Here is a 22,497-nt window from a genome sequence, read left to right as displayed (position 1 = left end):
ACAACCTAGACACGCATGCCACAAGGTTTCCCCCAGTACACAGCTTCCGCAGCACTCCAAAACTGATTTTTCCACAATTATGCCTTTGGAGCACATATCTGTTACATGTAGGGATCTATCCTTTTATTAATTTAATAATTTTAATGTAAGGATTTTTTGTACAAAATCCTACAAATTATTATTTAATTTTGTTTCTTATTAGTTAATTATTATTTTGCAGAATGTCTAGTTGTTATATTTTGTAGGTAAGTATCAAGGTGACTGTTGGTGCATTCCATTAATATACTTGATTTGTCTCATATATTATCTAGTTGAGGAGTTTTATATAGCATAATATTTTTAAAATGTCATCTACAGAAGACTAGAGGGAACAGCTACTTCTTAAAAAAAAAAAAGTGTTAGTTAAAAGAGGTGTTAGTTAAAAGAGGTGTTAATGAAAAAGTACTTAAAAGTTAGAAAAAATCCTATCCAGAAAAGTGGTGGGAAAAAATAAATTCATTAAGACTAGTTATCTTATTATTAAACTAACCAATTTAAAAATATATATATACCAGCTGTTTTAAATAAACTTACAAGAAAACTGCTGAAAAAATTGGAACATTCCCAACTATCAGAGGAATGAAGTTCTACCAAAAGATACGAGACAATGAACAAAAAATTTTTTAACTCTGAAGTCAGTCCAACGAAACAACAGCATAAATTTGATTGGCACTCTTGGCGGTAGAAAATTAATTAAGAAAAAAAAATATGTTGGAAGTTATCTCAAACCATTTTCTCTTATTTTAAATCTGCTTCAGATTAAAGACCTTTCACAGTAGCACTTTTGAAGTGAAATTTCTTTGCTGAGGGGGCTACAATTTTCGAGCGTTACGAAAATTCCTATCGCACGAGGGGAACAGTTAGGTACGTGGTGGGGGAACCGGGAGAGGAGGAGACGGCAGGGGAGAGGTAGAAATGAAGCAGCATACATGCACACTTAATTGCTTGTACACTTGCATTCTTGCAGACTTGCATACTTTATGCTTGCACACTCACATACTTTCACACTTGCCTACTTGCGCAATAAGCATAGCCCTTGCATACTTATATTTTTTTAATCTTTGACTCAAGCCAAAGAGAATTATGTTTTCTATACTTGATGATATAATAAGCACGAAGTTTCACTTCCGTCACCTGTGGACTCCGAGCTCACTGAAGGCGTGTGACTCACCGTCCTCGTGAATGTTCTCGCTGTTGAGCAGGTGAAGCAGCGCCATCTGGGCGGGCGTGAACAGGGGCCACAGGGACGCGTCGACGGCACCAGCATACTGCTGGGGGTCGGCGAACAGCAAGACTCCCGCCACGCCTCTCCTCAGCGCCTCGAACACCTACGCAACAGCAAGTAGCACCTGCTTGCACCCGCAACGAGCACCACAACTGGCCAGACCATGCGAGTGAATAAGTGTGAATGAATAAAAGAGAATGAATGAGATTGAATAAGAGGAAATTATTAAAATTGAATGAGATGAGTTTGGCCAGGGTTACCCACCACGGTAAAAGGGTAGACCGTAGAGCCAGCGACTCAACACAGGCTGATTCCCTACAGGGTCCAACGGCCTCAGGCGGAGGAGATCCTGTAGGAGGGATGTTGAACCCCCTGTGGAGGAAATGCTACTGGAAACTCAGCATGGTGGCCGTTTCTGGCGTGAGGCTGAAGATGAATGACATCGGCAAGGCTCACGTTTAGACAGTAGCAGGAATGGATGAGGCATCTTGAATGGCTGCTACGTGCTTGGACCACAGGCTTACCTGGCAGTCCCACCAGCCAGGTGTATGATGCGACAGGCCTAGTAAACCGGCGACCGAATTTTAAAACCTACTCGAGAAAACAAAGTAAAGTGAATGAATAAGAATGAATGAATAAGAGTAAATTAATAAAAGTGAATGAATGAAGGAGTGAAATCATTGAAGGACTGAAATAAAAGATGAATTAGGCCTATGACTCATCAGATCATTTAAGAGGATCAGGGGTGATGAGATAATGGAGCATTCGTGGAATGTATGGATTGGGGGGGGGGGGGGGGGGGGGGAATGGGAGTACCCCGAGAAAACCCAAAGACTTGCGGTAAGATCCGCCACGTTTCCCACTTGCAGGTTTCCCTCCATCGGGAATCAACTCCAGTTTCCTCGGTGTAAAGTGAGTGATTTGATTAGTCGACCACCGTGACCCCAAAACATTCTTGTGTGTAAACCCATCTGCACCCAACAAATACGAGGGTTATTTTTTATTCAACCTCCGATCGGCTGTAATAAAAAAACTGGTATGAATTGGGAAAATATTTTAATGTCAAAAGAAACGTACATCTTTACTCTATTTTTCCACATAATCACTGTGCAGATTGAGGCATTTGTCGTACAAATGCACCAGCTTTCCAATACCCTCTGCATAAAATGATGCCTCCTGCCTATTCAGCCACGTTTTATCAGTGCCCTGCAGTGTGATTACAGTTTCATTTCTCCATGGCATGCCCATTAATCGATACCCTAATCGCTCGTACACGCGCATTTCGCCGTACAGTTTATCGTTGCAGCCATGTTGACATTCCCATAACCAAGCTTCAACTGAGGTGTGAATTGGCCGCTCCACATGGTTGGTGGAAGGGGGTAAACACTATGAGACGTGTCGATTCGTGTACGAGCGATTAGGGTATCGATTAATGGGCATGCCATGGAGAAATGAAACTGTAATCACACTGCAGGGCACTGTTAAAACGTGGCTGAATAGGCAGGAGGCATCATTTTATGCAGAGGGTATTGGAAAGCTGGTGCATTTGTACGACAAATGCCTCAATCTGCACAGTGATTATGTGGAAAAATAGAGTAAAGATGTACGTTTCTTTTGACATTAAAATATTTTCCCAATTCATACCAGTTTTTTTATTACAGCCGATCGGAGGTTGAAAAAAAAAATAACCCTCGTATAACAGCATGCCTAGCCCAGTGTCTAATAGATTGCAGAATTACAATTTTGTGAATTTTTTTTACTATTTCCATGTCTTTCCATAATCACAAATAAACTGATGCAGACATAACAAGTAGCTAGCATTAGTTTTATATAGCTTGGTTGGTAAAGTAATTTTTTCCCCCAAGTATAGCTTAAAATTTGAATTTTACTAAAAACGGCACTCTAATTAAAACATTGGGTTTAAGTTTAAAACCACAAACTATCTTAAGATGATGAAGTTTCAATTAAGAACAGCACATTTAATGACTTTAATGACTTACTGGAGACTTATTTACAGTAGTGCCCCCGTAGCGCCAAGTACGTACCACTTGTGAGCTGAACAACATTAAAAATTCTCTCTTTGTTTCATAATATTTTCACAAACAATTAAAGCAGATTAGAAAATAATTACTATTAAATTAAATTTACATTAATTTCATGTAAATTAAAAATAATATGTAAAATTTTTGTTTGCTCTATTTCATTAAATATAAAATCATATAAAAATGTTGGTGAGTAAGTTCCACCAACACATTACAATAAAATGAAAAATAACTAAAGGAAAAAACCTTTTACAGGTTGGAGTGCTGGCTAGCTGGTTGATGTAGCGTCACAAATGTTGAAGTGAGATGCTTCAAGGAAAATTTTCAATTTAAAATTATATTTTTCTTAAATACTTACTTAAAAAGATAGAAATAATTCATAATTAGTAACAAAAAATGCTAGTAGAATGAAATTAGACAATAAATAATAACTGTGCACATTCAAAAATAAGGAAAATCAATAAATTTATTGCTTTATAAACTTTATGTTGGGCTCTGCTGTAAAAGTTAAGAAAAAATATTGCTTTTCCAGCAGAAGTTTACCTTGCAAATTACATATAATTATTTAAATATTAATTTCTCCTAAGTATTGTTGCCTGTTCAGCTAATTAAGGATGGCTTATACACGAACGTAACTACAATGTACATTTAAAAAAATGTCACAGCCAGTACACTTGCTGGTATTTAAACACAGCAAGTAACTTGTGGTCAGAAGAGAGCCTATGTCATGAAATTTGCCACTTAAAAATTGCATATTAGCTTAAACAATGCAATACTTCTCTGGTATCACTTGTATTCAAGTGGAATACAAATATTACAAAGTTCTTAAAACTATTACAGTAAAGAAAATTCTCCACATACTATCATCTTACTGAACTAAAAAGATGAGTACAATATAATTACCAACTCCAATGGAGACGAAGTTCCCAGCCTTGCAAGAACTATTTTGTTCTCAATAGCAATATTGTTCATTTTCAAAACATCATAGTCAGTGTCTCGGCCAAAGTTTATATAAACCAGATCACCCTACAAAAAATTCATAGAATCCTTTAAGTACATACTTACACATACACCTTTTCAAAAATTATTTATCTAACACAATATACACTTCTATAGGTATATGGCTGTTGATAAATTCTGGAACTAACATTGACTTGGTTCTCTATGCTTGATTACATAGGTGATCTATCCTGAACTCTAGACTAGCTCTTCTTTTAACATTGCTAAATACTTCTAAACTCCCTCTACAAAACATTCTAGTACATTGAAATTTTTTTAACATAATAACAAACAGAATTATCAGCATTCGTCATGAGCTTAAAACTTTGCTGTTCTGAACTACCAAAGTTCAAATGTCACTTCCATAAACAGCTACTCGCATGACAAAGATTCTTATAAAGTATTTGCTAATTCTTAAATTAATTTTAAATAACAAATTATTTACTGCAAAAAATAAAATAGCTTCAAATATTCTGATCTCTTTGTATTCTTACTTTCGAATATTACATGTTATTGAAATATACAAACAACAAACAACAAAACCATTTACCACAAAAAAATTTTCACTTGTAAATTTTTATGGTTAGTGCATTTTCTGTTTTTCTTCTAAATTTCGTTCAGAGAGTATTCAATCGCCCTGATTAGCAAAACTCTTAACTCCACTTTTTAATAATTTTCACTTTTTTGCATTGCATTTCTCAGAATTACATTCTGCATGTCTTATCCAAATCTCATACCAGAGAAAAAATTTTATGTAACACACTTTGATTTTTGGTGACATCATCTCCAAAAGTTCAAAGAATGAATTAGCAAACCTCATGACTCTACTAAACTTAACTAACTTTTTTTTTAAATTTAGTTTGGATCATTAATGTAAAAGAATAATTATTTTAAAGTACATTAGTTATGAGGGGTGAATCCATTTTCTTTTTTTTTACAAAATTCCTTTAGTCAGCTTTATTAGTTGCGATGTTTCAAGTCTTTTTTTCCACTGTTTGAAGCACCTCTGGAACTCTTCAACGTTGATATCCTCCAGTGCTCTTTGTGAAGCTGTTTTTACTGCCTTCAAATTATCAAAATGCTTCTCTTTAAGATTTTCATATTCGGGAACAGGAAAAGGCGCACAGGGCTAGTTATGACGAATACGGAGGATATGGAACGACAGACACCCCTGAAAGCCAAATCGCTGTTCACTCGTAAGGCCGTGTGTGCGGAGCATAGTCGTGATGAATGAACCAGTCACCTAATCGCCAAAGTTCCAAGCGTTTCCTACGCTCATCCTCTCGCAAACGTCTTAAAACTTCCAAATAAAAGTGCTGGTTAACAGTCTGGCCAGGGGGAAAAATTCCCCGTGCACAATTTCACGAACATCAAAAAAGACAATGATTATCGTCTTAACATTCGACTTCCCTTCTCTTGCATTTTTTTTGTCTGGGGGAGTTGGGAGTCTTCCACTGGCTTCATGCTTGCTTGGTGTGTGGGTCATACCCGTAACACCAATTCTCATCACCTGTAATGACTTTGGTCAAAAAATTTGGATCACTTTAAATCTCTTTTTTTCAATTCCTGGCTCAAATTCAATCAAATGTTATTTTTTATCCTGTTTGAGAAGGCGAGGAACAAATTTAGCAGCAACACGTCTCATGTGCAAATCCTCAGTCAAAACTGCTGGCATGAGCTCCAACTCACTCCTGTCTCTTCTGAAATGATGATCCTCATTGATTTTTTGGCAGAGTTTTTTCAACGTTTTAATCATATTGAGATGTTGAAGGGCGCCCCGAATGAGCATGGTCTTCAAAACTCATCTGTAATCTCATCACGTTTAAAACGCCCACACCACTCGAAAACTTGTGTTTGGCTCATAGCATCCTCGAGTACCTGTTGAAGCATTTGGTAAGCTTCCATTGCCGATTTTTCAAGCAGGAAACAAAATTTCAAACACACTGGTTCTTTTAAAACTGCCAAAACGACTTTGCAGGCGCAACACAACAGTAAGAGAAAAACAATACCACAATCAAATATTAACCTACAAACTGACACCGTCCGGGCAGCTGTTTAGTGAAGGTATCTACTAACCTCATCTAGTGGGAGAACTCTCTACTACATCTATGAATAGCAGTGCAGACTCTGTACGTTTTTTTTTGGGTCCCCCCCCTCGTATGTTTATATCACCTGAGTGGCACTGATATTATAAATGAAAACTGAACCTAAGGAGTTACAAGGTATGCATATTTTTACAACCAGCAGTAAGGCGTAAGTTAGGGTTTTTGATTTTCCTCTCTCCTGTAAAATTTTTCTTCAGAGAGTTAAGTGGTTTGCTAATTCATTATCAATACAATCCAGCTAATCTAAACAATTTGGAATCCACTTCTGACAGCTGTTCCTATCTATTACTTTTCAAAATCCAACTGAAACATAGCCTGCCTTAGAATTGTTCCAAATAACAAACCTATTACGACATGTTATGTATTTTAATCCCTTCTTGGCTGAAATAAAAATCTTTGTAAGAATCCAAACGTGCTCAGATTAGCCGAAATGAACCACAACTTCACAAATTTATGACTACCTTCTCTGCATATTCAAAATATATAAAGGGCAATCTTTCTGCACTTTCTTTGGGATCATTGCTAACTTTACACACTTTTTGAATATTATCATTACTTTCTGATTTTTATACATGTTGTGGCTGATTCTCCTGTATCTGTATTCAACTCTGTACTTTTTTTTTAATAATCTTAAATATTTTATTTTCATCAACAGTTACAAATGCTTCTTTACGGTTTACTAATGACAAATTTTTTCCTTTTTATTTCTAAAGCAATAAGCTTCAGAGTCAATATATGTAATTTATATGCTCATGCTTTACACGCAAGCATTATTCAGAATTACTGTAAAGTCCCAACACACAGTTGTGAAGTTCATATAATGTACAGAGTTCTACTTCATTCTCAAGCCACCTACATGTGTTTCTTCAATGTGACTTTGATAATCTATTGTGAAATAATTAGAAAAAAATTAAAAGTGATGGGTTGTATCTCAATTTTCTCTAATCCAAATTTTAAATTTGAATCCCACAGAGTACTTCGAATATACCCCTCGAATCCAAATCTACGTCATGGGTCAAAAATAAAATAATAACAAGAAATTTAAAATGTTAACTAAGGTGTAGAAACATTTAACCCTATAAAAGTTTGTTTCACAAACTAAGTTTCCAGAATCAATACATATTGTAATATCATTTAAATATTACATGTTAAAAGATGAATATCTCGGGGAATGGTAACAGTACAGGTATGAAGAAAAAAAACCTAAGTAAATTTTAGAGGTGAAAAATATTGATTTTTCTAATTTACTTTATTTCCTCTAATATTTTTCCTCAAATATTGAATCTTTCGAATACTAAGAATTCCATGGTATTTAAGGTTCTGACTAGCCCATCCTTATAAATTAATCATATGTTCCTAAAAAAAAAATTAACCATTATTTTGATGAATATATTCCTACTTACCTCCACAACCTTCGACAGCAATTTTACATTCTGTTTGAATGGAGATTCCTTAACTAAATGGGTGCAGTTGTACAGAGAATCCCTTTTATCCACAATTAACACCTATTGACAAAGCATACAAACTTTATGTACATGATTACACTCATTAAAAATATTATAACATAAAATAAAGACATGAACTAACACATTCAAGTATTATATTTGTTTTACTCATAATCATGTATACTTTGCCCTTTCTGTTAAAACATAATAAGTGATGAGAAAAAAAAACAAACAAAGGAAAAGTTATTTGAAAAGTCTGGGCACGTCAAAGCTATGTAAGAACACAGCATATGTATGATCCAGATATAACACAGTCAAGCAAACAGTGGTCATACAGAATTATATCAAAATAACAATCTCTCATATATAACGAGCTACCACACATTAAAACTATCAGGTACAAGTGAAAACATACCACAAACATGCCACTACTCTTTATATACTGCTAAAAACTAAAACTATGCATCAAGAAAAAAAAACACTAAAGTAGTAGAAAACGTAAAAATATAACACAAGTACTCTATTAGGCCCGTTCTACAATGACATGGAAGAGGAGACAAATCATGTAAATGGAGATGGATCTCACGGAATGAAGTACCTATAATGGCATGCATGTGGACACATCTGTACGGATTAGCTTGGCAATGCCCAGCTCTTCTGTTTACTTTACTCCGTGCGACCAATAGAAGCAGAGTGTTTGGCAGCAGTGGTAGCCATGTTTGTTTACATTTTAAATACGTTAAAAATTGTTTTTAGTACAAAAATATCTAGTGTTCTAGCATTACTTTGTGGTTTATTTTTATTATATTTTCATGTAAATTCTGAACAAGTTACGTTCCAAGACCTTAAAATTTTTTTAATAAAATTAATTTTTCATAACAGTGGGATTCAATCTCATTGGTTGCTGTCTGTTACAGTTTCATGCAGTGTGAAAGCGGCAGACGGATAGCAAAACAATCAAGAGTCCGGATCTGTTTACGTATTTATGTTTCCAAGTCATTGCGGAACAGGCCTAAAGGCTGTGCTACAAACACTGGGCACCAAAGTCTAATAAATGTCTACTTTACCAAAGGGGAAAAAAATCATGCTTTGAAAAATGAGAACATTTCATGTTTTCAGTAATAATTGGCTCAGCATAAAATCTTAAACACACTAAAGTTTAAAGTTCACTAACTAGCTATGCAACTATACATTATCAGTGATCATGATCACTTCTGTATTGCTGAAGCAAGCACCAGCAAATGGGAAGAATTAAAATATGACAGTATTTTTTTTAAATGGCTAAGTTTCTTAACATTACACAACATTTGAAAGGCAATGACATTAACCTACAGTATTCTGCCTGTCCGGATTGGCATACGTGAGCATAATAGCAGAGCTCTGAATTGGTGAGACTATGTCGAAACCTTGCTCTTTGAAATGTTGGCGAATCAACTCGGCTTGTCTGTGGTTCCAACTTTCGTCAGATTTATCCGTGAGTGTTCTGAAAGAAAGAAAAACAAACAGAACTTTAATTCAGCTTTGCATATTTATCTATATAAATACTATTAGATAAAAATGACAAAAACCAGCCAAGAAAAAATAAAATACTGATACTATGTCTTTGTAACTTTAAGAAAAAGTATTCAATCATAAATAAACAGAGATGCTTACGGAAAGGTTTTCAAATGGGGAATTATCTTCAAAACAAAAGTAATTATTATGCTACTTGTTTTAAGGAAGATTTAAAGACAAACTTTCTCGACCACTAATCATTTATAAGCTATTTTCCAGCAATTTAAATTGTTTGGAAACCCCAATATAATCAGGGATTACTGTCATTTGTAAACATTATGCACAATTAGATGTACATATTTACATTACTTTGCAGAATTTAGAACTTAGAATTACTACATTAAAACATTAAAATATTTTTAGTTAGAAAAGATAATATTGTAGTTCACATGTTACTCATACACTATGTTAGAACCTTTATCAAATTCTGGTTATTCACACATCAAGTAACATGCTGCAGATGAAGTAGGTATGTCACATGAAGGGTAAATTAAACAGATATTAGCCTTAAAATATAACAGTAGCATAGTCTTCTTAAAAATACAGGTTCATTGAGGATGATTGCTGGAATTCTAAACTGTTGTTATAAAATAAATATTTAATGAATATACACGTGTGAAATCTTAAAAGTCCAGAAAAGATTAAAGTTGAAATATAGTTTTGTGCCCTTCGATATGGGCAACACTTTAACTCTAGTGATGTTCTAAACAGTATTCAATTTCCTGTCACATCTTCTGAATTGTGTTCACAGTTACAATTTCAAAAGCTGCAGAGATCCTCTGTTTAAGGTGCTGGATATACCGTCACGAGGCTACCAGACCGGCTCCCAGGCCAGGCAGATCTCTACGGACTCCCCCCACCCTGAAAGGCACGACACAGCGGTGCTCACCCTTAACCTGCATACATATGATCAGCGGCCCTCCCAAAGAGTTCGCAGGGCCTCTTCACACATCTGGAGGATTCTGCGGGCTCCGCTCCCAGAAACCCAGAGTGCGGAGTACAGTAACTAGCACGCCATTGTTCTGGGTGCTTCGGGTGTGAAGTTGACTCTGATGACGTGACACTTCGGAGGGGTGCGAGACCATTCTGGGAGGGGGCTGAGAGCAGTAAACACAGCGACACCAGACTCCGAGGCAGGAAGTGAAGAGGACGAGTGACCCTTTGATGAGCGAAAGCAGATTATGAGTAGTGCGAGCAATGTGTTGGGACAGAGGTGTGAGGTAAGAGACCAGCATTAAATAGAGCCACTGTCGAGCCCAGCTCCAGTGGGGAGAGTGAACTGTAGACTGAAAGAAAGAGTTATTAATTTGTGGACAGACACTTTAAGTGTTGTAATTTAATTAATGTAATTAATGTAATTTAATTAAATTATTTAATTTATCGGGCTAACCTTTTCACACCTGTTATTCCACTCGTAACAGTACATTATCTTCTCAGTGTACACAATGTTTTTAACATATCCCCACAGAAAAGAGTTATGTGTTTTGTGTGACCTTGTCTGATCGTGATCCTTGAAACGCGGCATGCGCTGGGAGCAAGACTGGGGCTGAGTCACTGCCCTGTTCACTCCACTTTCGTGTGAGGTGACTTGAGGCAGGATGTGGACCATTCAACAGAAGGTTCAGTTGGTGTTGTGGTATGCTGAACTGAAATTGAGTGTCATAGTGCAACAGAAGTGGTGACATTTGCATCTGTGAGAAAAACCTCCAGATGACAAAGCTCTGAATCCGTGGCTGAATCAGTTCCAAAAAAACAACAAGTTTTACGTGACTGTTCGATTTAATTTCATGCAGCAGCTGAATTTGGTAAGTATTTGTGCAAACATTTTGCTAGAAATCTCTCATTCTAAACTTTTAAAAACAATTGATTTCTTTGGACATGATGCAATGTTTTTGTTTCTTTTCTGATCTATTTTTATCTTCTGATAAAAGTTTGTCTCCTGCAGGTTTTTCTCACGTATGCAAACGTCCGCTGCACTGCCACACTCATTTCAGTTCAGCATACCACAACACAAACTGAGCCTTCTGTTGAACTGTCCACATCCTGCCTCAAGCCACCTCACACTAAAGTGGAGTGAACAGGGTAGTGACTCCGCCACAGTCTCGCTCCCAGCGCATGCCGTGTTTCAAGGATCACAATCAGACATGGTCACACACACACTTAACTCTTTTCTGTGAGAATATGTTAAAAAACATTGCGTACATTGAGAAGTTAATAAACATTGCCTTAAGAAGAGGGTTCACTGCAGCCTTTGCAACTTTAAATGTGAACACAATTCAGAAGATGTGGCATAAGACTGAATACCATCTAGACATCACCAGTGTTAGAATTGCACCCATATTACTACGTTATGTACTATGCTAATCTCGTAATCTGGCATTTAATCTTTTCTCAACATGTTAAGTTGCCACATGTGTATATTCATTAAAAACATTTTTTACACTAACAGTTTAGTATCCAGGCAATAATTCTTGATCACTCTGTACATAGTATTTGATTTTGTTCAGTCAGTCTGTATCTCAAATTACACAACTCTACAAAAAAAATTATCATATACCTAATTTTAAACTCAAATATCTTTATTTATTTTTGCCACCCATACATGCACATACACAAACAAACAAACACACACACACACTACTTTTTTTGGTAAAAATAAATATGCTAAATAACAGTACAGTAGATTAAGTGTCCAATTGTTCAAAAAAAAAACTTCAGCTGTACGACACATTATTTGTTAATATTCGATATAATGCTTTAAAAATAAAGAAAACTGCTGACTAATGAGCCTCATAAAGGTTCCTTGTGAAACTTCTGTTTAAACGTAAACATGCTAATATTTTATAAGGATTAACTACTTACATCTAAGCTTAACACTGTTAGAAGTATAAATTATTTTTATAAGAAAACTGAATATGTAAAAAAAGTGTAATGAAGTCATAAATAGTTTTTTAAAAAAATTTCATAAAAGCCCAAACATTTAGAAGTTAGTACACAACTTTATGCAAAAATATTACGTAAGTTATCATTCAGTAAAATGCACAAATTGTCTTCAAACTTCAGACTGTTCTAAGCGAAGGATTTTTGCAAAAGGTTACATAAACAGTAACTGTTAGGTAACGGTTAATGCAATCCAAAGCAAAAAACTATTGTAGATGGAGATTAGATCCAGTAGTTCTTAAAAAACTCAGTTATTCCATCCAGGCAACACATACACAAATTTCCCTGTCGCTTGAAGACAGCGTACTTGATAAGTCTGTGTATGCTTTCCACCCGCACGTCTTGCACAATGAGTGAGGCAACATCATCTGTAGTCCCTCCAACTTGGACTGTGTCTGTTTGAGAACGCAGCTCCATCTCTCGATGCAAGCTATAGCGGCCTAGCAGCACCCCTGAATGAGGCATCGCTCAAGTTATCAAGGGCTTATGTTCAATCCTTATTCACTCAAAGAAATTAGTAAATATTCCTTCACATCAAAAGACATAAAGAAAATTAAGATATTCCACATTGAATAATTAACACCAAATAAAAAAAAAATTATTTAACATCACACTACTGATAAGAACTAAATTTTAAGGGTAAGATAACATAGCAGTTGGACAGAAATAAAAAAAAAGGAGGCTGTAAAGAAAAAGTAAGTGTGTGAATGCATATTTGTGAGTGTGTGTCAGAAAGAAAGAATTAATGAACAAGAAGAGACTGCAGGTGGCAGATGGGAGAAGAAAAATAAATGCTCTGTATTAAGAGCTAATTTATTTATTCTAAAAGTTTTTTACAGTAAACACTTCAGAGTTAACTGTAAAAATTTTTTTAACACTTACAAAAAATTTGAAATGCACAAATATAAATGCAGGTTACTTACAAACAATCCTTTAATTTTATGTGTAATGTGTTCATTATAGATTAAAGTAAGTAATAAACTATAACCAATGGAATTGATATTTTACCTTTACACGTTATACATGGAAAGTCATTTCTCTAAAATAATTAAGTTTTTTAACATCCCTAGTTACAAAAAAAATTAATTTTGATACCAATCTTTAAATAAGAATCTGAATTAAAGAAAAAAAAAATTTAAAACCATGAATTTTGATTCTTAAATATCTACCCAAATATAAGAAACTCTAAACTCGGGGGGAAAAAAGGTGACCAAGACTACTAATTTGAAGAAACAATTTTTATTGGAAATTCTTCAAGACAGTCACGGTGAATTAAGCTAATTTGGCAGGAACAGTTGCACTGGTTTGCAAGTCATGTTTATACAAAAATGACAATAGTTTTAAAAATTGTAAAAGAACACTCTTGTATCTGTTACACACTAACAAGCTGAAGACTTCCCCTACCCACCTCCCAGCTCCAACATCAAATCTGTTCGATGGTAACAAATCATTGTATTGTCATCCACATAACATACACTTGCAAAGTTTCAAATCAATATGACAATTTGAAGTATGTTAAAATTGACCTCCAAGATTTATTTACATAGTTCATTAGTTAACTACAAGTGAAGCGAATATAAGCTTGTTAAAAGAGCATTAATTTATGAGTCAACTGCTCTTCATCTCTTCCCACTCTATCAAGTCGAAGCTTTACCGATATCTAAGCAAGTAACTGAGACCTTTTATTTTAATGGGAGTAAACACCCCCAAACAAATATGCATATCCTGGAACTACTATTTTCATTAACCCAAAGTATGTATGTACTTAATTCTCAGTGATGCAAATTTACTTCTACTTTTTATCTGTTTACATACTCGAAAAATTCTAATACAGAAATACGCAAACAAAAATGTTAAAACCAGATGAAATAAAGATGTACATTGAATCATCATCAAAAATGACTTAATGGATATAAAATACAGAATCAAATAAAATAATTAGCGAGGCTGCCCAGGGCAGTTTCAGACGAGTTCTATTTGTGCAACTAGGCAACAGATGTAATGCCAATTGCTATACGGGTTGAGTCAGAACCACACTTCCAAACTTTGGTTGCAGGTATATCAACAAAAAAAAAAAATCTGAAAACATATACACAACTTATTTTCCAAAGTGCTTCCAAAGCTGGAATACGCCTTTGAAATTTGTTTATTACAAATAATAGAGAATTTTAAGATGGAACATGGGAGTGTCTGGATAAAGTTTAGTTAAACCTTCTACCACCTGCATAACTTGTAACTGTCTTAAAAGTTGTTTGACATACTAATTGAGGCTAACACCATTATTTTCCATAAAATTTTTGGACACGTTGTTACCCTCCGTTATTTCAAATAAATCATTTAACTACGGCTACAAGTTTTACGGTGGTTGTAGGGATTAAAGTGAATCTGTCCCAGCTAATCAATGTTCTGGCTGTGAAACAGTAATGTAGTAGATACTTGCTCTTTCTGGTTCACGTCTGATCAAACTTAAGCAACTTCAGCTTGAATACAGGATAGCCAAAATAATCTAATCATGAATAACCAAAAAACCAGGACATGGGTAAATTATTTCATTTAATACTAATTGGCAATGAAAATGTTATGTATTAAGACTTGATTTAAATTTCAAGTTTTCTTTCATACTACAGTGCTAACAATAACTATTTCTGTACACATCAGAGAATTTTATTAAATTTTAGTAATCCCAAATCAAATTTTTTATGAATCTCGCCAAATGTGTTTCATTTCTGCAACTAGAATGCATGCATTGTTTGAATCATGTTATACTGCACTATATATAAATTTAAAGAATTCTGAAAATTAAAAAAAAATATCTTAAATTGATTAGCATAAAAAAAATATTTATTTCTTATAACTGATACAGTACACTCCCTATTTAACGCGGTTGTCGGGGGACATAACTTTTACCCGCGTTGTTGCATAACCGCGATGTTTCGATGTGACCAAGGTCAAAAGGCATAAAACACCGCCTGTGTTCTAATAGGTCGGCAAGCACGCACAGTATAGACGGCCCGCCTTTGTGCGGACTTTGCATCCGCAGTTTTCACTAAACGCGGGTGAAAAAATAAAAATAATAAATTTTAAAGATAAATATGAAATGTTGAATTTTATTTTTTATTTTTCCGCATGCCGCGCACAGTTTGTCGCACGGCCTACGAGCGCGCCACACGCCGCCATACACACGTGCGGCACACAAGCTGCTGCCAGTCTCGTGGTGTCAGCCACAGTATCTGCTTCGTCTGAGTGTCCGTAACAAAGTAAGTGCAGTGTGTGCGGTTACACACGATTCTGTGGTCAAAGTCTTCTAAATAGAAAGGCCATAGTAATACTTCAAACCGAATATGAATCGCAAAGTACCGAGTTTGATTGACAAAATAAAAATTCTAGATTTACGTACTTACAGATAGCGTGTCTTTTGCAGAAGTATGCAGCAGATACGTGAAAAACGATTCTAGCATTCGTACAATATAAAATAAAGAATCGTCTATCGTGTAAAGTGGTTAAACTTTGTTATCCATGCTTACATTAAATTATAAATTGTCACATGTGGGATACAAAAATTGCGCCAAAATAATTTTGGCGCAATCAGTGGCGCCGTATTAAAAAGTCTGTTAAACATTGTCTTTACTTATTTCACCAAACGCTGTGTCGAGTTGCTGAGTGTGTGTGGCTCGGATCGGCAAGTGTTATATTCCCCAGCCTCTGGTTAAAGGTCGGGAGGCCGCTACACATAAACATATCCGGGGCTTGTTTACTACCTCACGGTAAAAGTGGTACAGTATGGTTCACGTAAGTATTGGACCACTGGGAATTCCTCGGCAAAGATTAAAAATACGCTAGCTGATTTACTTTACTATTTAATGTTAAAACATTATACCAAAGTAAAAAGATGAACGTGTATAATACAACGAATAATATTACGTCTGTAGGTTCAAGTTATAACAAAACATTTATATGTCAACACACGTGAACACGAGAAGTGTGCCGACGGAAATGAGTGAACTACTCAAGGTCACCAGACTTCCCCCCTTTCGGCTTAATCGCCCCTCTCATCACTGGCGCTTATATTCCACTCCGTCTACCCGGGTGTCTTGGTCGCATATTCTCGGCTCGCCTCTCCCCTCCCAGCGCTTGCCGTCAACCAAACCTATCCAAAATCAATCCCCAGCCGAGTCACGCTGGATAATGTCGCTGGACGGTGGGCTTTATCGGGTCCCCTGTCCGATGCTTTATTTGTGGGTTAAAAAAAATGTTAAGAACTAGTGTTTCAGAAAATATCACTGGGCTGGATTGGACCATAATTTGAAAACACTACAAGATAGAGGAATAATGTACGGAGATATCTTGTTTAGAATTTCACTGCGGACATTTTCTACGCCTAGGCTTTTTTCTGCCCGATGCTTAGTTTGTGAGTTACAACGCAAAATTATCCTAATCGGCTGTCAACCATTTATTCCATTGTTATTACTGTAGAACCTCGTTAATCCGTGACGCGCTAATTCGGGAATCGGATAATCCGGGACGATTAAAAAGTGCAGAAAAAAAAGAGAAGTAAAAATTGTCAGCGCTTGAAATTAACGTCACGCGGGCCGGCGGCCGGCAACCACTGCAAGCCATCGCGTGGGCCGCCAAACTCTGCAACGCTGTTTGTACCGACCCTTTGTGTCGTCCCCCTTTCAGCTGTCACATTTGTCACTCTTTAAACTTGAGGGGGATGTCCTGACTTCTGCTTCCCATCTCCCTTTGTTTCCACCCGCCAACGCACGGCAGGCGCCTGGCGAGTGACGTGTCTGGCTGGCATTCGGCTGGATTAAGGGGGGGGGGGGGGGGGGGGGGGGGGGGCTACACAAAATTTATGTGTGCAAGTTCAGCACGATCTTATCTTTCTCTCTTCGGCTGTTGTAAATGACCGTGAACTAATGGCTAGGCAGTGCCGTATTTTTTTAAACCGAGACTAATTCGAAGACGGCCCTTACCATCTGCTGCCAAGGCGCAGTAAGCCTCGGTAGATGTTACGTCACATGACCTTGGCCTACCCAGCTGCACGCCGGTGTCTGAGAAGCTTGACAAGACCTTCCGGGCTTTTAATCGCTAGTCCGTGAAATTCTGTAATCCGTGATTATCTCGGTCCCGACCATCACGAATTAACGAGGTTCTACTGTGTTATTATTATTATTCATTTATGATTGGGGGACATGGTTTGACCCGCGATATACCCGATTCCGCGATCTATCGGGGCGCGGTATACCGGGAGTTTACTGTACTTGCCAATGAAAACTAAGTATACTGAAGTTCAAAAGTCCTTATTTCAAACAACTATAAACTAATGTACCTATAATGCATAAGAGTTATGAATATTAGTTCAAGTGTTTCAGTTGTTAAAAGCATGCAGACTAAATATGGATATAGATTGCGTACCCAAGTTGTGCTGTAGAAATCTTTTGAAGCTATCACAAAACAGCTTATTTACCAATATAACTGTAAAATGGTGTCTCTTGGCAGACACAGCGCTGGTACATTGTTGATGTTATAGAATATAAGTGCCCTTTGCACATCCACGTTTCAATTGATTTAAAAACATTTTGCATATGTGTCATGTTTGACTGCCATTTTTTAAAAAAGAAATGTAAGTGGCCTTGAGGTCATCAATGATTTAGTCAGTGCAAAGGAAGCAGCTAGGTGGGAGAAGCGTAAGTGGAGGAGATTAGGAAATAATGTAAAGAGAGAGTAAGTAACTTTGAATATATATACTGTATAGAAGTCGCGAGTGGATAGGATTTACTCTACGTTTTTCAGAACGTATGAAGAGCAGCTTGGGAACTTCACCGCTGCAGTGCGCTGCCGTAACGCCCTGTATCGTTTTAGTTGTTATGTACACGTTAGAGCGCAGCACTGTCGCCCGCTGTAATTCCCCGCACCCCCCATCTATCATTCACTGCAGCTCAAGGTCGTTCAGCGGGAGGGGGAAGGGGTGTTTGAAGAGTTCGACACTTGTCCGCTAGGGACCACCACAAGTCGATGCCCTAGAGATGGTGGCGATTGCGGCGGTGAATTAACCAACTACCTCAAAACCGTATTAGAAATTTTAACCTGGGCTGGCGACTTCTATACAGTATATATATTCAAAGGTAAGTAATAAGCCCATCAAGATAATGAAGGAAATTGGGTGGGAGAGTTTAAAAGATTGAAGGAGGGTCAGGATGTACCAGATGTTGAGTGCGGTAGGAGGATAGGGAAAGCTGAGGAACGGGATAGAAAGAGGGAACCTATAAGCAGGACGGAGAATCCCAAAAAGGTATTTAGAGAGAGATGGAAAACAGAGAGGGAGGACAAACTCACTGGTGAATGGAAGAGCTTGGAAAGGGAATGCATGATGGTTAAGGAATATGGTTCACTTGTCACTACAGAAGGAGAGTGAGAGAGAAGTAAGGAGGTCTGCTTGCCACAGAGCTCGTGCTCAACTGCAGCAACGGTTCTGAGAGTAGATCGTTAAGACAAGAAGAGAAGATAAGAATTGGTATACATCTTATCTTTAGTATGTCATTAAAAATATATAATATCTGGTGTGAGTACTACACAAGAAGGTAACAGCCACTTTGCTGTTTTGAAGGTTTCTGTCATGGTTTTGAGAGAATGTGAAGACTTGAGTGACTTACACTTTATAACCATTTCTGAGCTTTAAGTTGAAGCCTGTTTTGAACCTAGCCTATTGGATCTTTTCTGTTCATTTAACCATATATTAACAATTTTCTAGTTACCTAGTAGTAGTACTCACCCCACGACAATGATATATGTAGCGTACGGTGGAAACAGCTGCCTCACCCCCCAGAAGCGCGAGGAAGCCCACGGAGAACACGGACGAGAAGCAGATCCGCTTGGACACGAGCCAGCCCGAATCGTAGATGCCGCGCGAGCGCTCCAGGCTCAGCACACGGTCCATCGCGAGGACACGGTCGTCCTACGACGGCCGGCCGCCGCCCCGCCTCGGAGACACCGCCATCGCCTTCCCTCTTGCCGGCGGATCACTACACGGGGCAGCAATCTTCTCTGTGCCGTCACGGTTTTCACTTTCGAGGCCGTGTCCGACTTCACCTGAAGTGCATGCCTATCTGCACTTGTCCCCGGAAGCGACATTCAAGAGCTGTCCCAACTGGAAGTGAAGTATGCATGTCTGCGCATAAGCGAATCTACGTACTTCCAGGTAAAGAAAATGTCACTGGTTTGAAAAGCATTTTGAAGTTATTTTATAGAGCATCCAAGTAATTCATAAGAGTTGTAATATCATTTTCACTTCATATTTTACTGGTTTTGATTAATTTTATGAAAAAAATAAATATTCAAAAATGTTTATAAGGATTTTCAACCAATACATGAAATACATACAAATATTAATTAAAAAAACCAAGGTAGAATCTTAAAGTAACCTACAGTCAATCTGTATGAAAGTAATGAAGTGTACCAAATTAATCTTAAATTAACAGTTTTTTTAATTAAATTTATTTATTGAAAGAAATTAATGCAAAAAAACTGTTTGGCTGGGTAATATTGTTTGTACAGGCCCAACATTTTACATGTCAGAATGGCTCTAGCACACCTAAAGCAAGTTAAGTATGCGGGGTCACAAATACATGACTGGGTACGTGTGTTCTGAAACTACTTTACCAACAGTAGAGCCGATTTTTGGAAACAATACCAGCGCTAAAACTTCAGCTTATCAATACATACTGTATGTTTAAAGAATGAGGAAAAGCTAATGCTACAGGTATCGAAGACACTAGATTGTAATTTCAATTGAGTGTGAAGCAATTCTAAGGCAAATTGCTCAATCACTAACCGAAATCTTGTAGCAAAGGCATTTCTGTACTGATCATTCATCTTTAATAGTATAATAAAACACCAAGCCCCAAAATCAATTAAGATATTATTTTTAATCCAATTCGCATACAACTGACAAAAATCGGCATCACAAATTAAAATTACCACCCGAGTAAGAGTCATTTTTTGTGAGCACAGCTGGGCCTTATTGAGTCACCTAGCAGCAACATGACACAAATAGTCTGTTTACAGTCAGGTTCCGTGCCAGAAATGCTGAACATATAAGATGCTCCTCCAATAAAGAAATGAAAACTGCATACAAGCTTACATGTAATAAGTACCTACAACATACTAGCCTTGTCCAATTAGATGCTCACAATGCTGCTTCAGTCCAAAATTACTTTGTGTACACAAAAAAAAATCTAATCCACAAAATTAGGGAATACAAACTAACAGCTATACTTTTTTTTTCCATAAAACAATATCCCTTAACACATATAAAAATTATTTTATATGTTATTTTTATATGCGAACCCAGCCGAGTGGTACCCGTAAAATTAATTAACATTCCAAAAACTTAATTACGAACAGCGTAAAGATACTGGCATCAAAAAGTTGACTTGAGTAACCACTAGTTATCTTCAGAGCGGTAAGGGAATCCTGACTGAGCTCAGACATTCAGCCAAAGCATTTTAGGCTGCTGTGTAAACAAAAAAAAAAAACACTTTTCAAAATATCATATTGCGTTAATGTGTAAATGTACTCGAGTGCCATTTAGGAAGTTGTGATAAAAAAAAATAACGAAATACGGATTTGCGAGAAAGCTGTTGGCATGGAAGAAATTTGTGTTGACTTGTCAAGTTGAAAGCCAACACAAACAGCTAACAGAGCCAAAAAAATTTTCAGTGTTATAAATCTTTCTCCCCACTTCCCAAATGGCGCTCATGTACGTTTTTAGGCAATAACGTCGTGCAGTTTCCGAGGTGACCTGGTGGCCACGCTCGCGTGATGTAACATACGTCACAGGTCCTCGGGAGGGAAGTTGTGCCTTCGGGCTTCTTCTCGGCACTGGGCCACCAGCTATCGCGTCCTCACAGAGCGTCTGGGCGCATTTCTTGGCATCTACCGGCGCCGCGCGCCAAAAACAAGCCCCGGATGAAGAGGGGAGGGGGGGGGGGGGGGAGAGGCAGGGCCGGGACACCTGCCAACTCATACACAAACTGTCGCGGCTCGTTTTGTTCGGAGATATCTGGGAGGGGAATCGCGGGCTTTATTCATTTGCTGACGTTTATCTCCGCGTGAGCTACTCCGCATGTGCTGCACAACCCACTTCTTCCGAACAGCCTCCCGTTTGCAAGTGCCGAGGATGAGTCCGGCGGCGACGAAAATACGCATGATAATTTCCCGTCGACTATATTGAAAAAAAAAAAAAAAAAAAAAGCAAGCCAAGATACCTATTTTTACTTTCTGCACAACCAACGCTACACGCACGGAGATGGCATGCTGTGACGTGTTTTGAAGTCGTTCTACATCTCACCGTCGCCATGTTGCAAACACCCAAAACACAGCGGAGATGTTGCTTGCCCACGCCTGACGATGGTTTACAAGTATGAATAAGGATTTTGGTCGTTAAACAGTCACTTACATAAAAAAACAGATATTTAAACTATGGGAACACAAAACGTCACCCAATGTTTAGAGTGTCCCACAACACGGTGCAGACCATCAGCTGGAGAAAAGTGTGTTTCTCTCAAGATCCATTAGTAACGCACGCATGAACACCCCTTTGCTTAAAGGTACCAAGGAACCATCATTAACTATAGTATACTTGTCATCACAAGATATTTTTCAGTACTAGCTAATGCCTGGCATATATTGGTATTGACTTTTTCAATTTTTTTTTTTTACTTTGTTTGAAGTAGGTACACATATACAAAGCATCTCTATCTCTCTATATATGTCCCTCAATAAATATCACAGTATTTCTCTATATATAAAAATCTTTCTATATCTCTACCTCTATCCATATCTCACCATCACTCTATTCCTATCTATATCTCTCAATGTATCTATCTATACAACCTATCTCCCTATATATCTTTCTATATATCCCTCGCTCTATATTTATATAAATCTGTTTATCTCCCTCTCTCTATATCTCTCTATGTCTATAGCTGTATCATTACAAAACAGAAGATAAACACACAAACATTCGTTTTTATACCTATATGTTTTTACCTATCTATATTTGTATCTATATTTTTACCTGTCACAGATGTGAAATAAATATATGAAAATACGCGCGTATTGAATGCAACATTGTATCAAAATTT

The 22,497-nt window shown here is 37.2% G+C and overlaps 1 protein-coding gene and 1 long non-coding RNA gene across 8 annotated transcripts in view; one reads left to right on the top strand and one right to left on the bottom strand.

Annotated features, from left to right (window-relative positions):
- Positions 1 to 22,497, bottom strand: part of LOC134535859 (N-acetylated-alpha-linked acidic dipeptidase 2-like) — a 57,934-nt gene that overhangs the window by 20,355 nt on the left and 15,082 nt on the right. For 2 of the 7 annotated variants that reach the window (XM_063375194.1, XM_063375196.1), the window contains exons 3-6: positions 9,188 to 9,338; positions 7,814 to 7,915; positions 4,210 to 4,332; positions 1,211 to 1,367 (exon numbers count right to left, since the gene is read on the bottom strand). In XM_063375194.1, coding sequence (XP_063231264.1) covers positions 1,211 to 1,367; positions 4,210 to 4,332; positions 7,814 to 7,915; positions 9,188 to 9,338 — 533 coding nt within the window. The other 5 variants (XM_063375195.1, XM_063375197.1, XM_063375199.1 and 2 more) reach the window with 5 other exon arrangements.
- LOC134535861 (uncharacterized) lies at positions 8,537 to 10,789 on the top strand. The gene is made up of 2 exons (XR_010075719.1): positions 8,537 to 9,329; positions 10,198 to 10,789. It is a non-coding gene; the product is annotated as an uncharacterized LOC134535861 (long non-coding RNA).

Source organism: Bacillus rossius, chromosome 10 (genome assembly GCF_032445375.1).
Source record: "Bacillus rossius redtenbacheri isolate Brsri chromosome 10, Brsri_v3, whole genome shotgun sequence".
Lineage (NCBI taxonomy): Eukaryota > Metazoa > Arthropoda > Insecta > Phasmatodea > Bacillidae > Bacillus > Bacillus rossius.
Note: the sequence above shows the minus strand (reverse complement) of the source record. Positions and strands in the feature narration are given on the sequence as shown.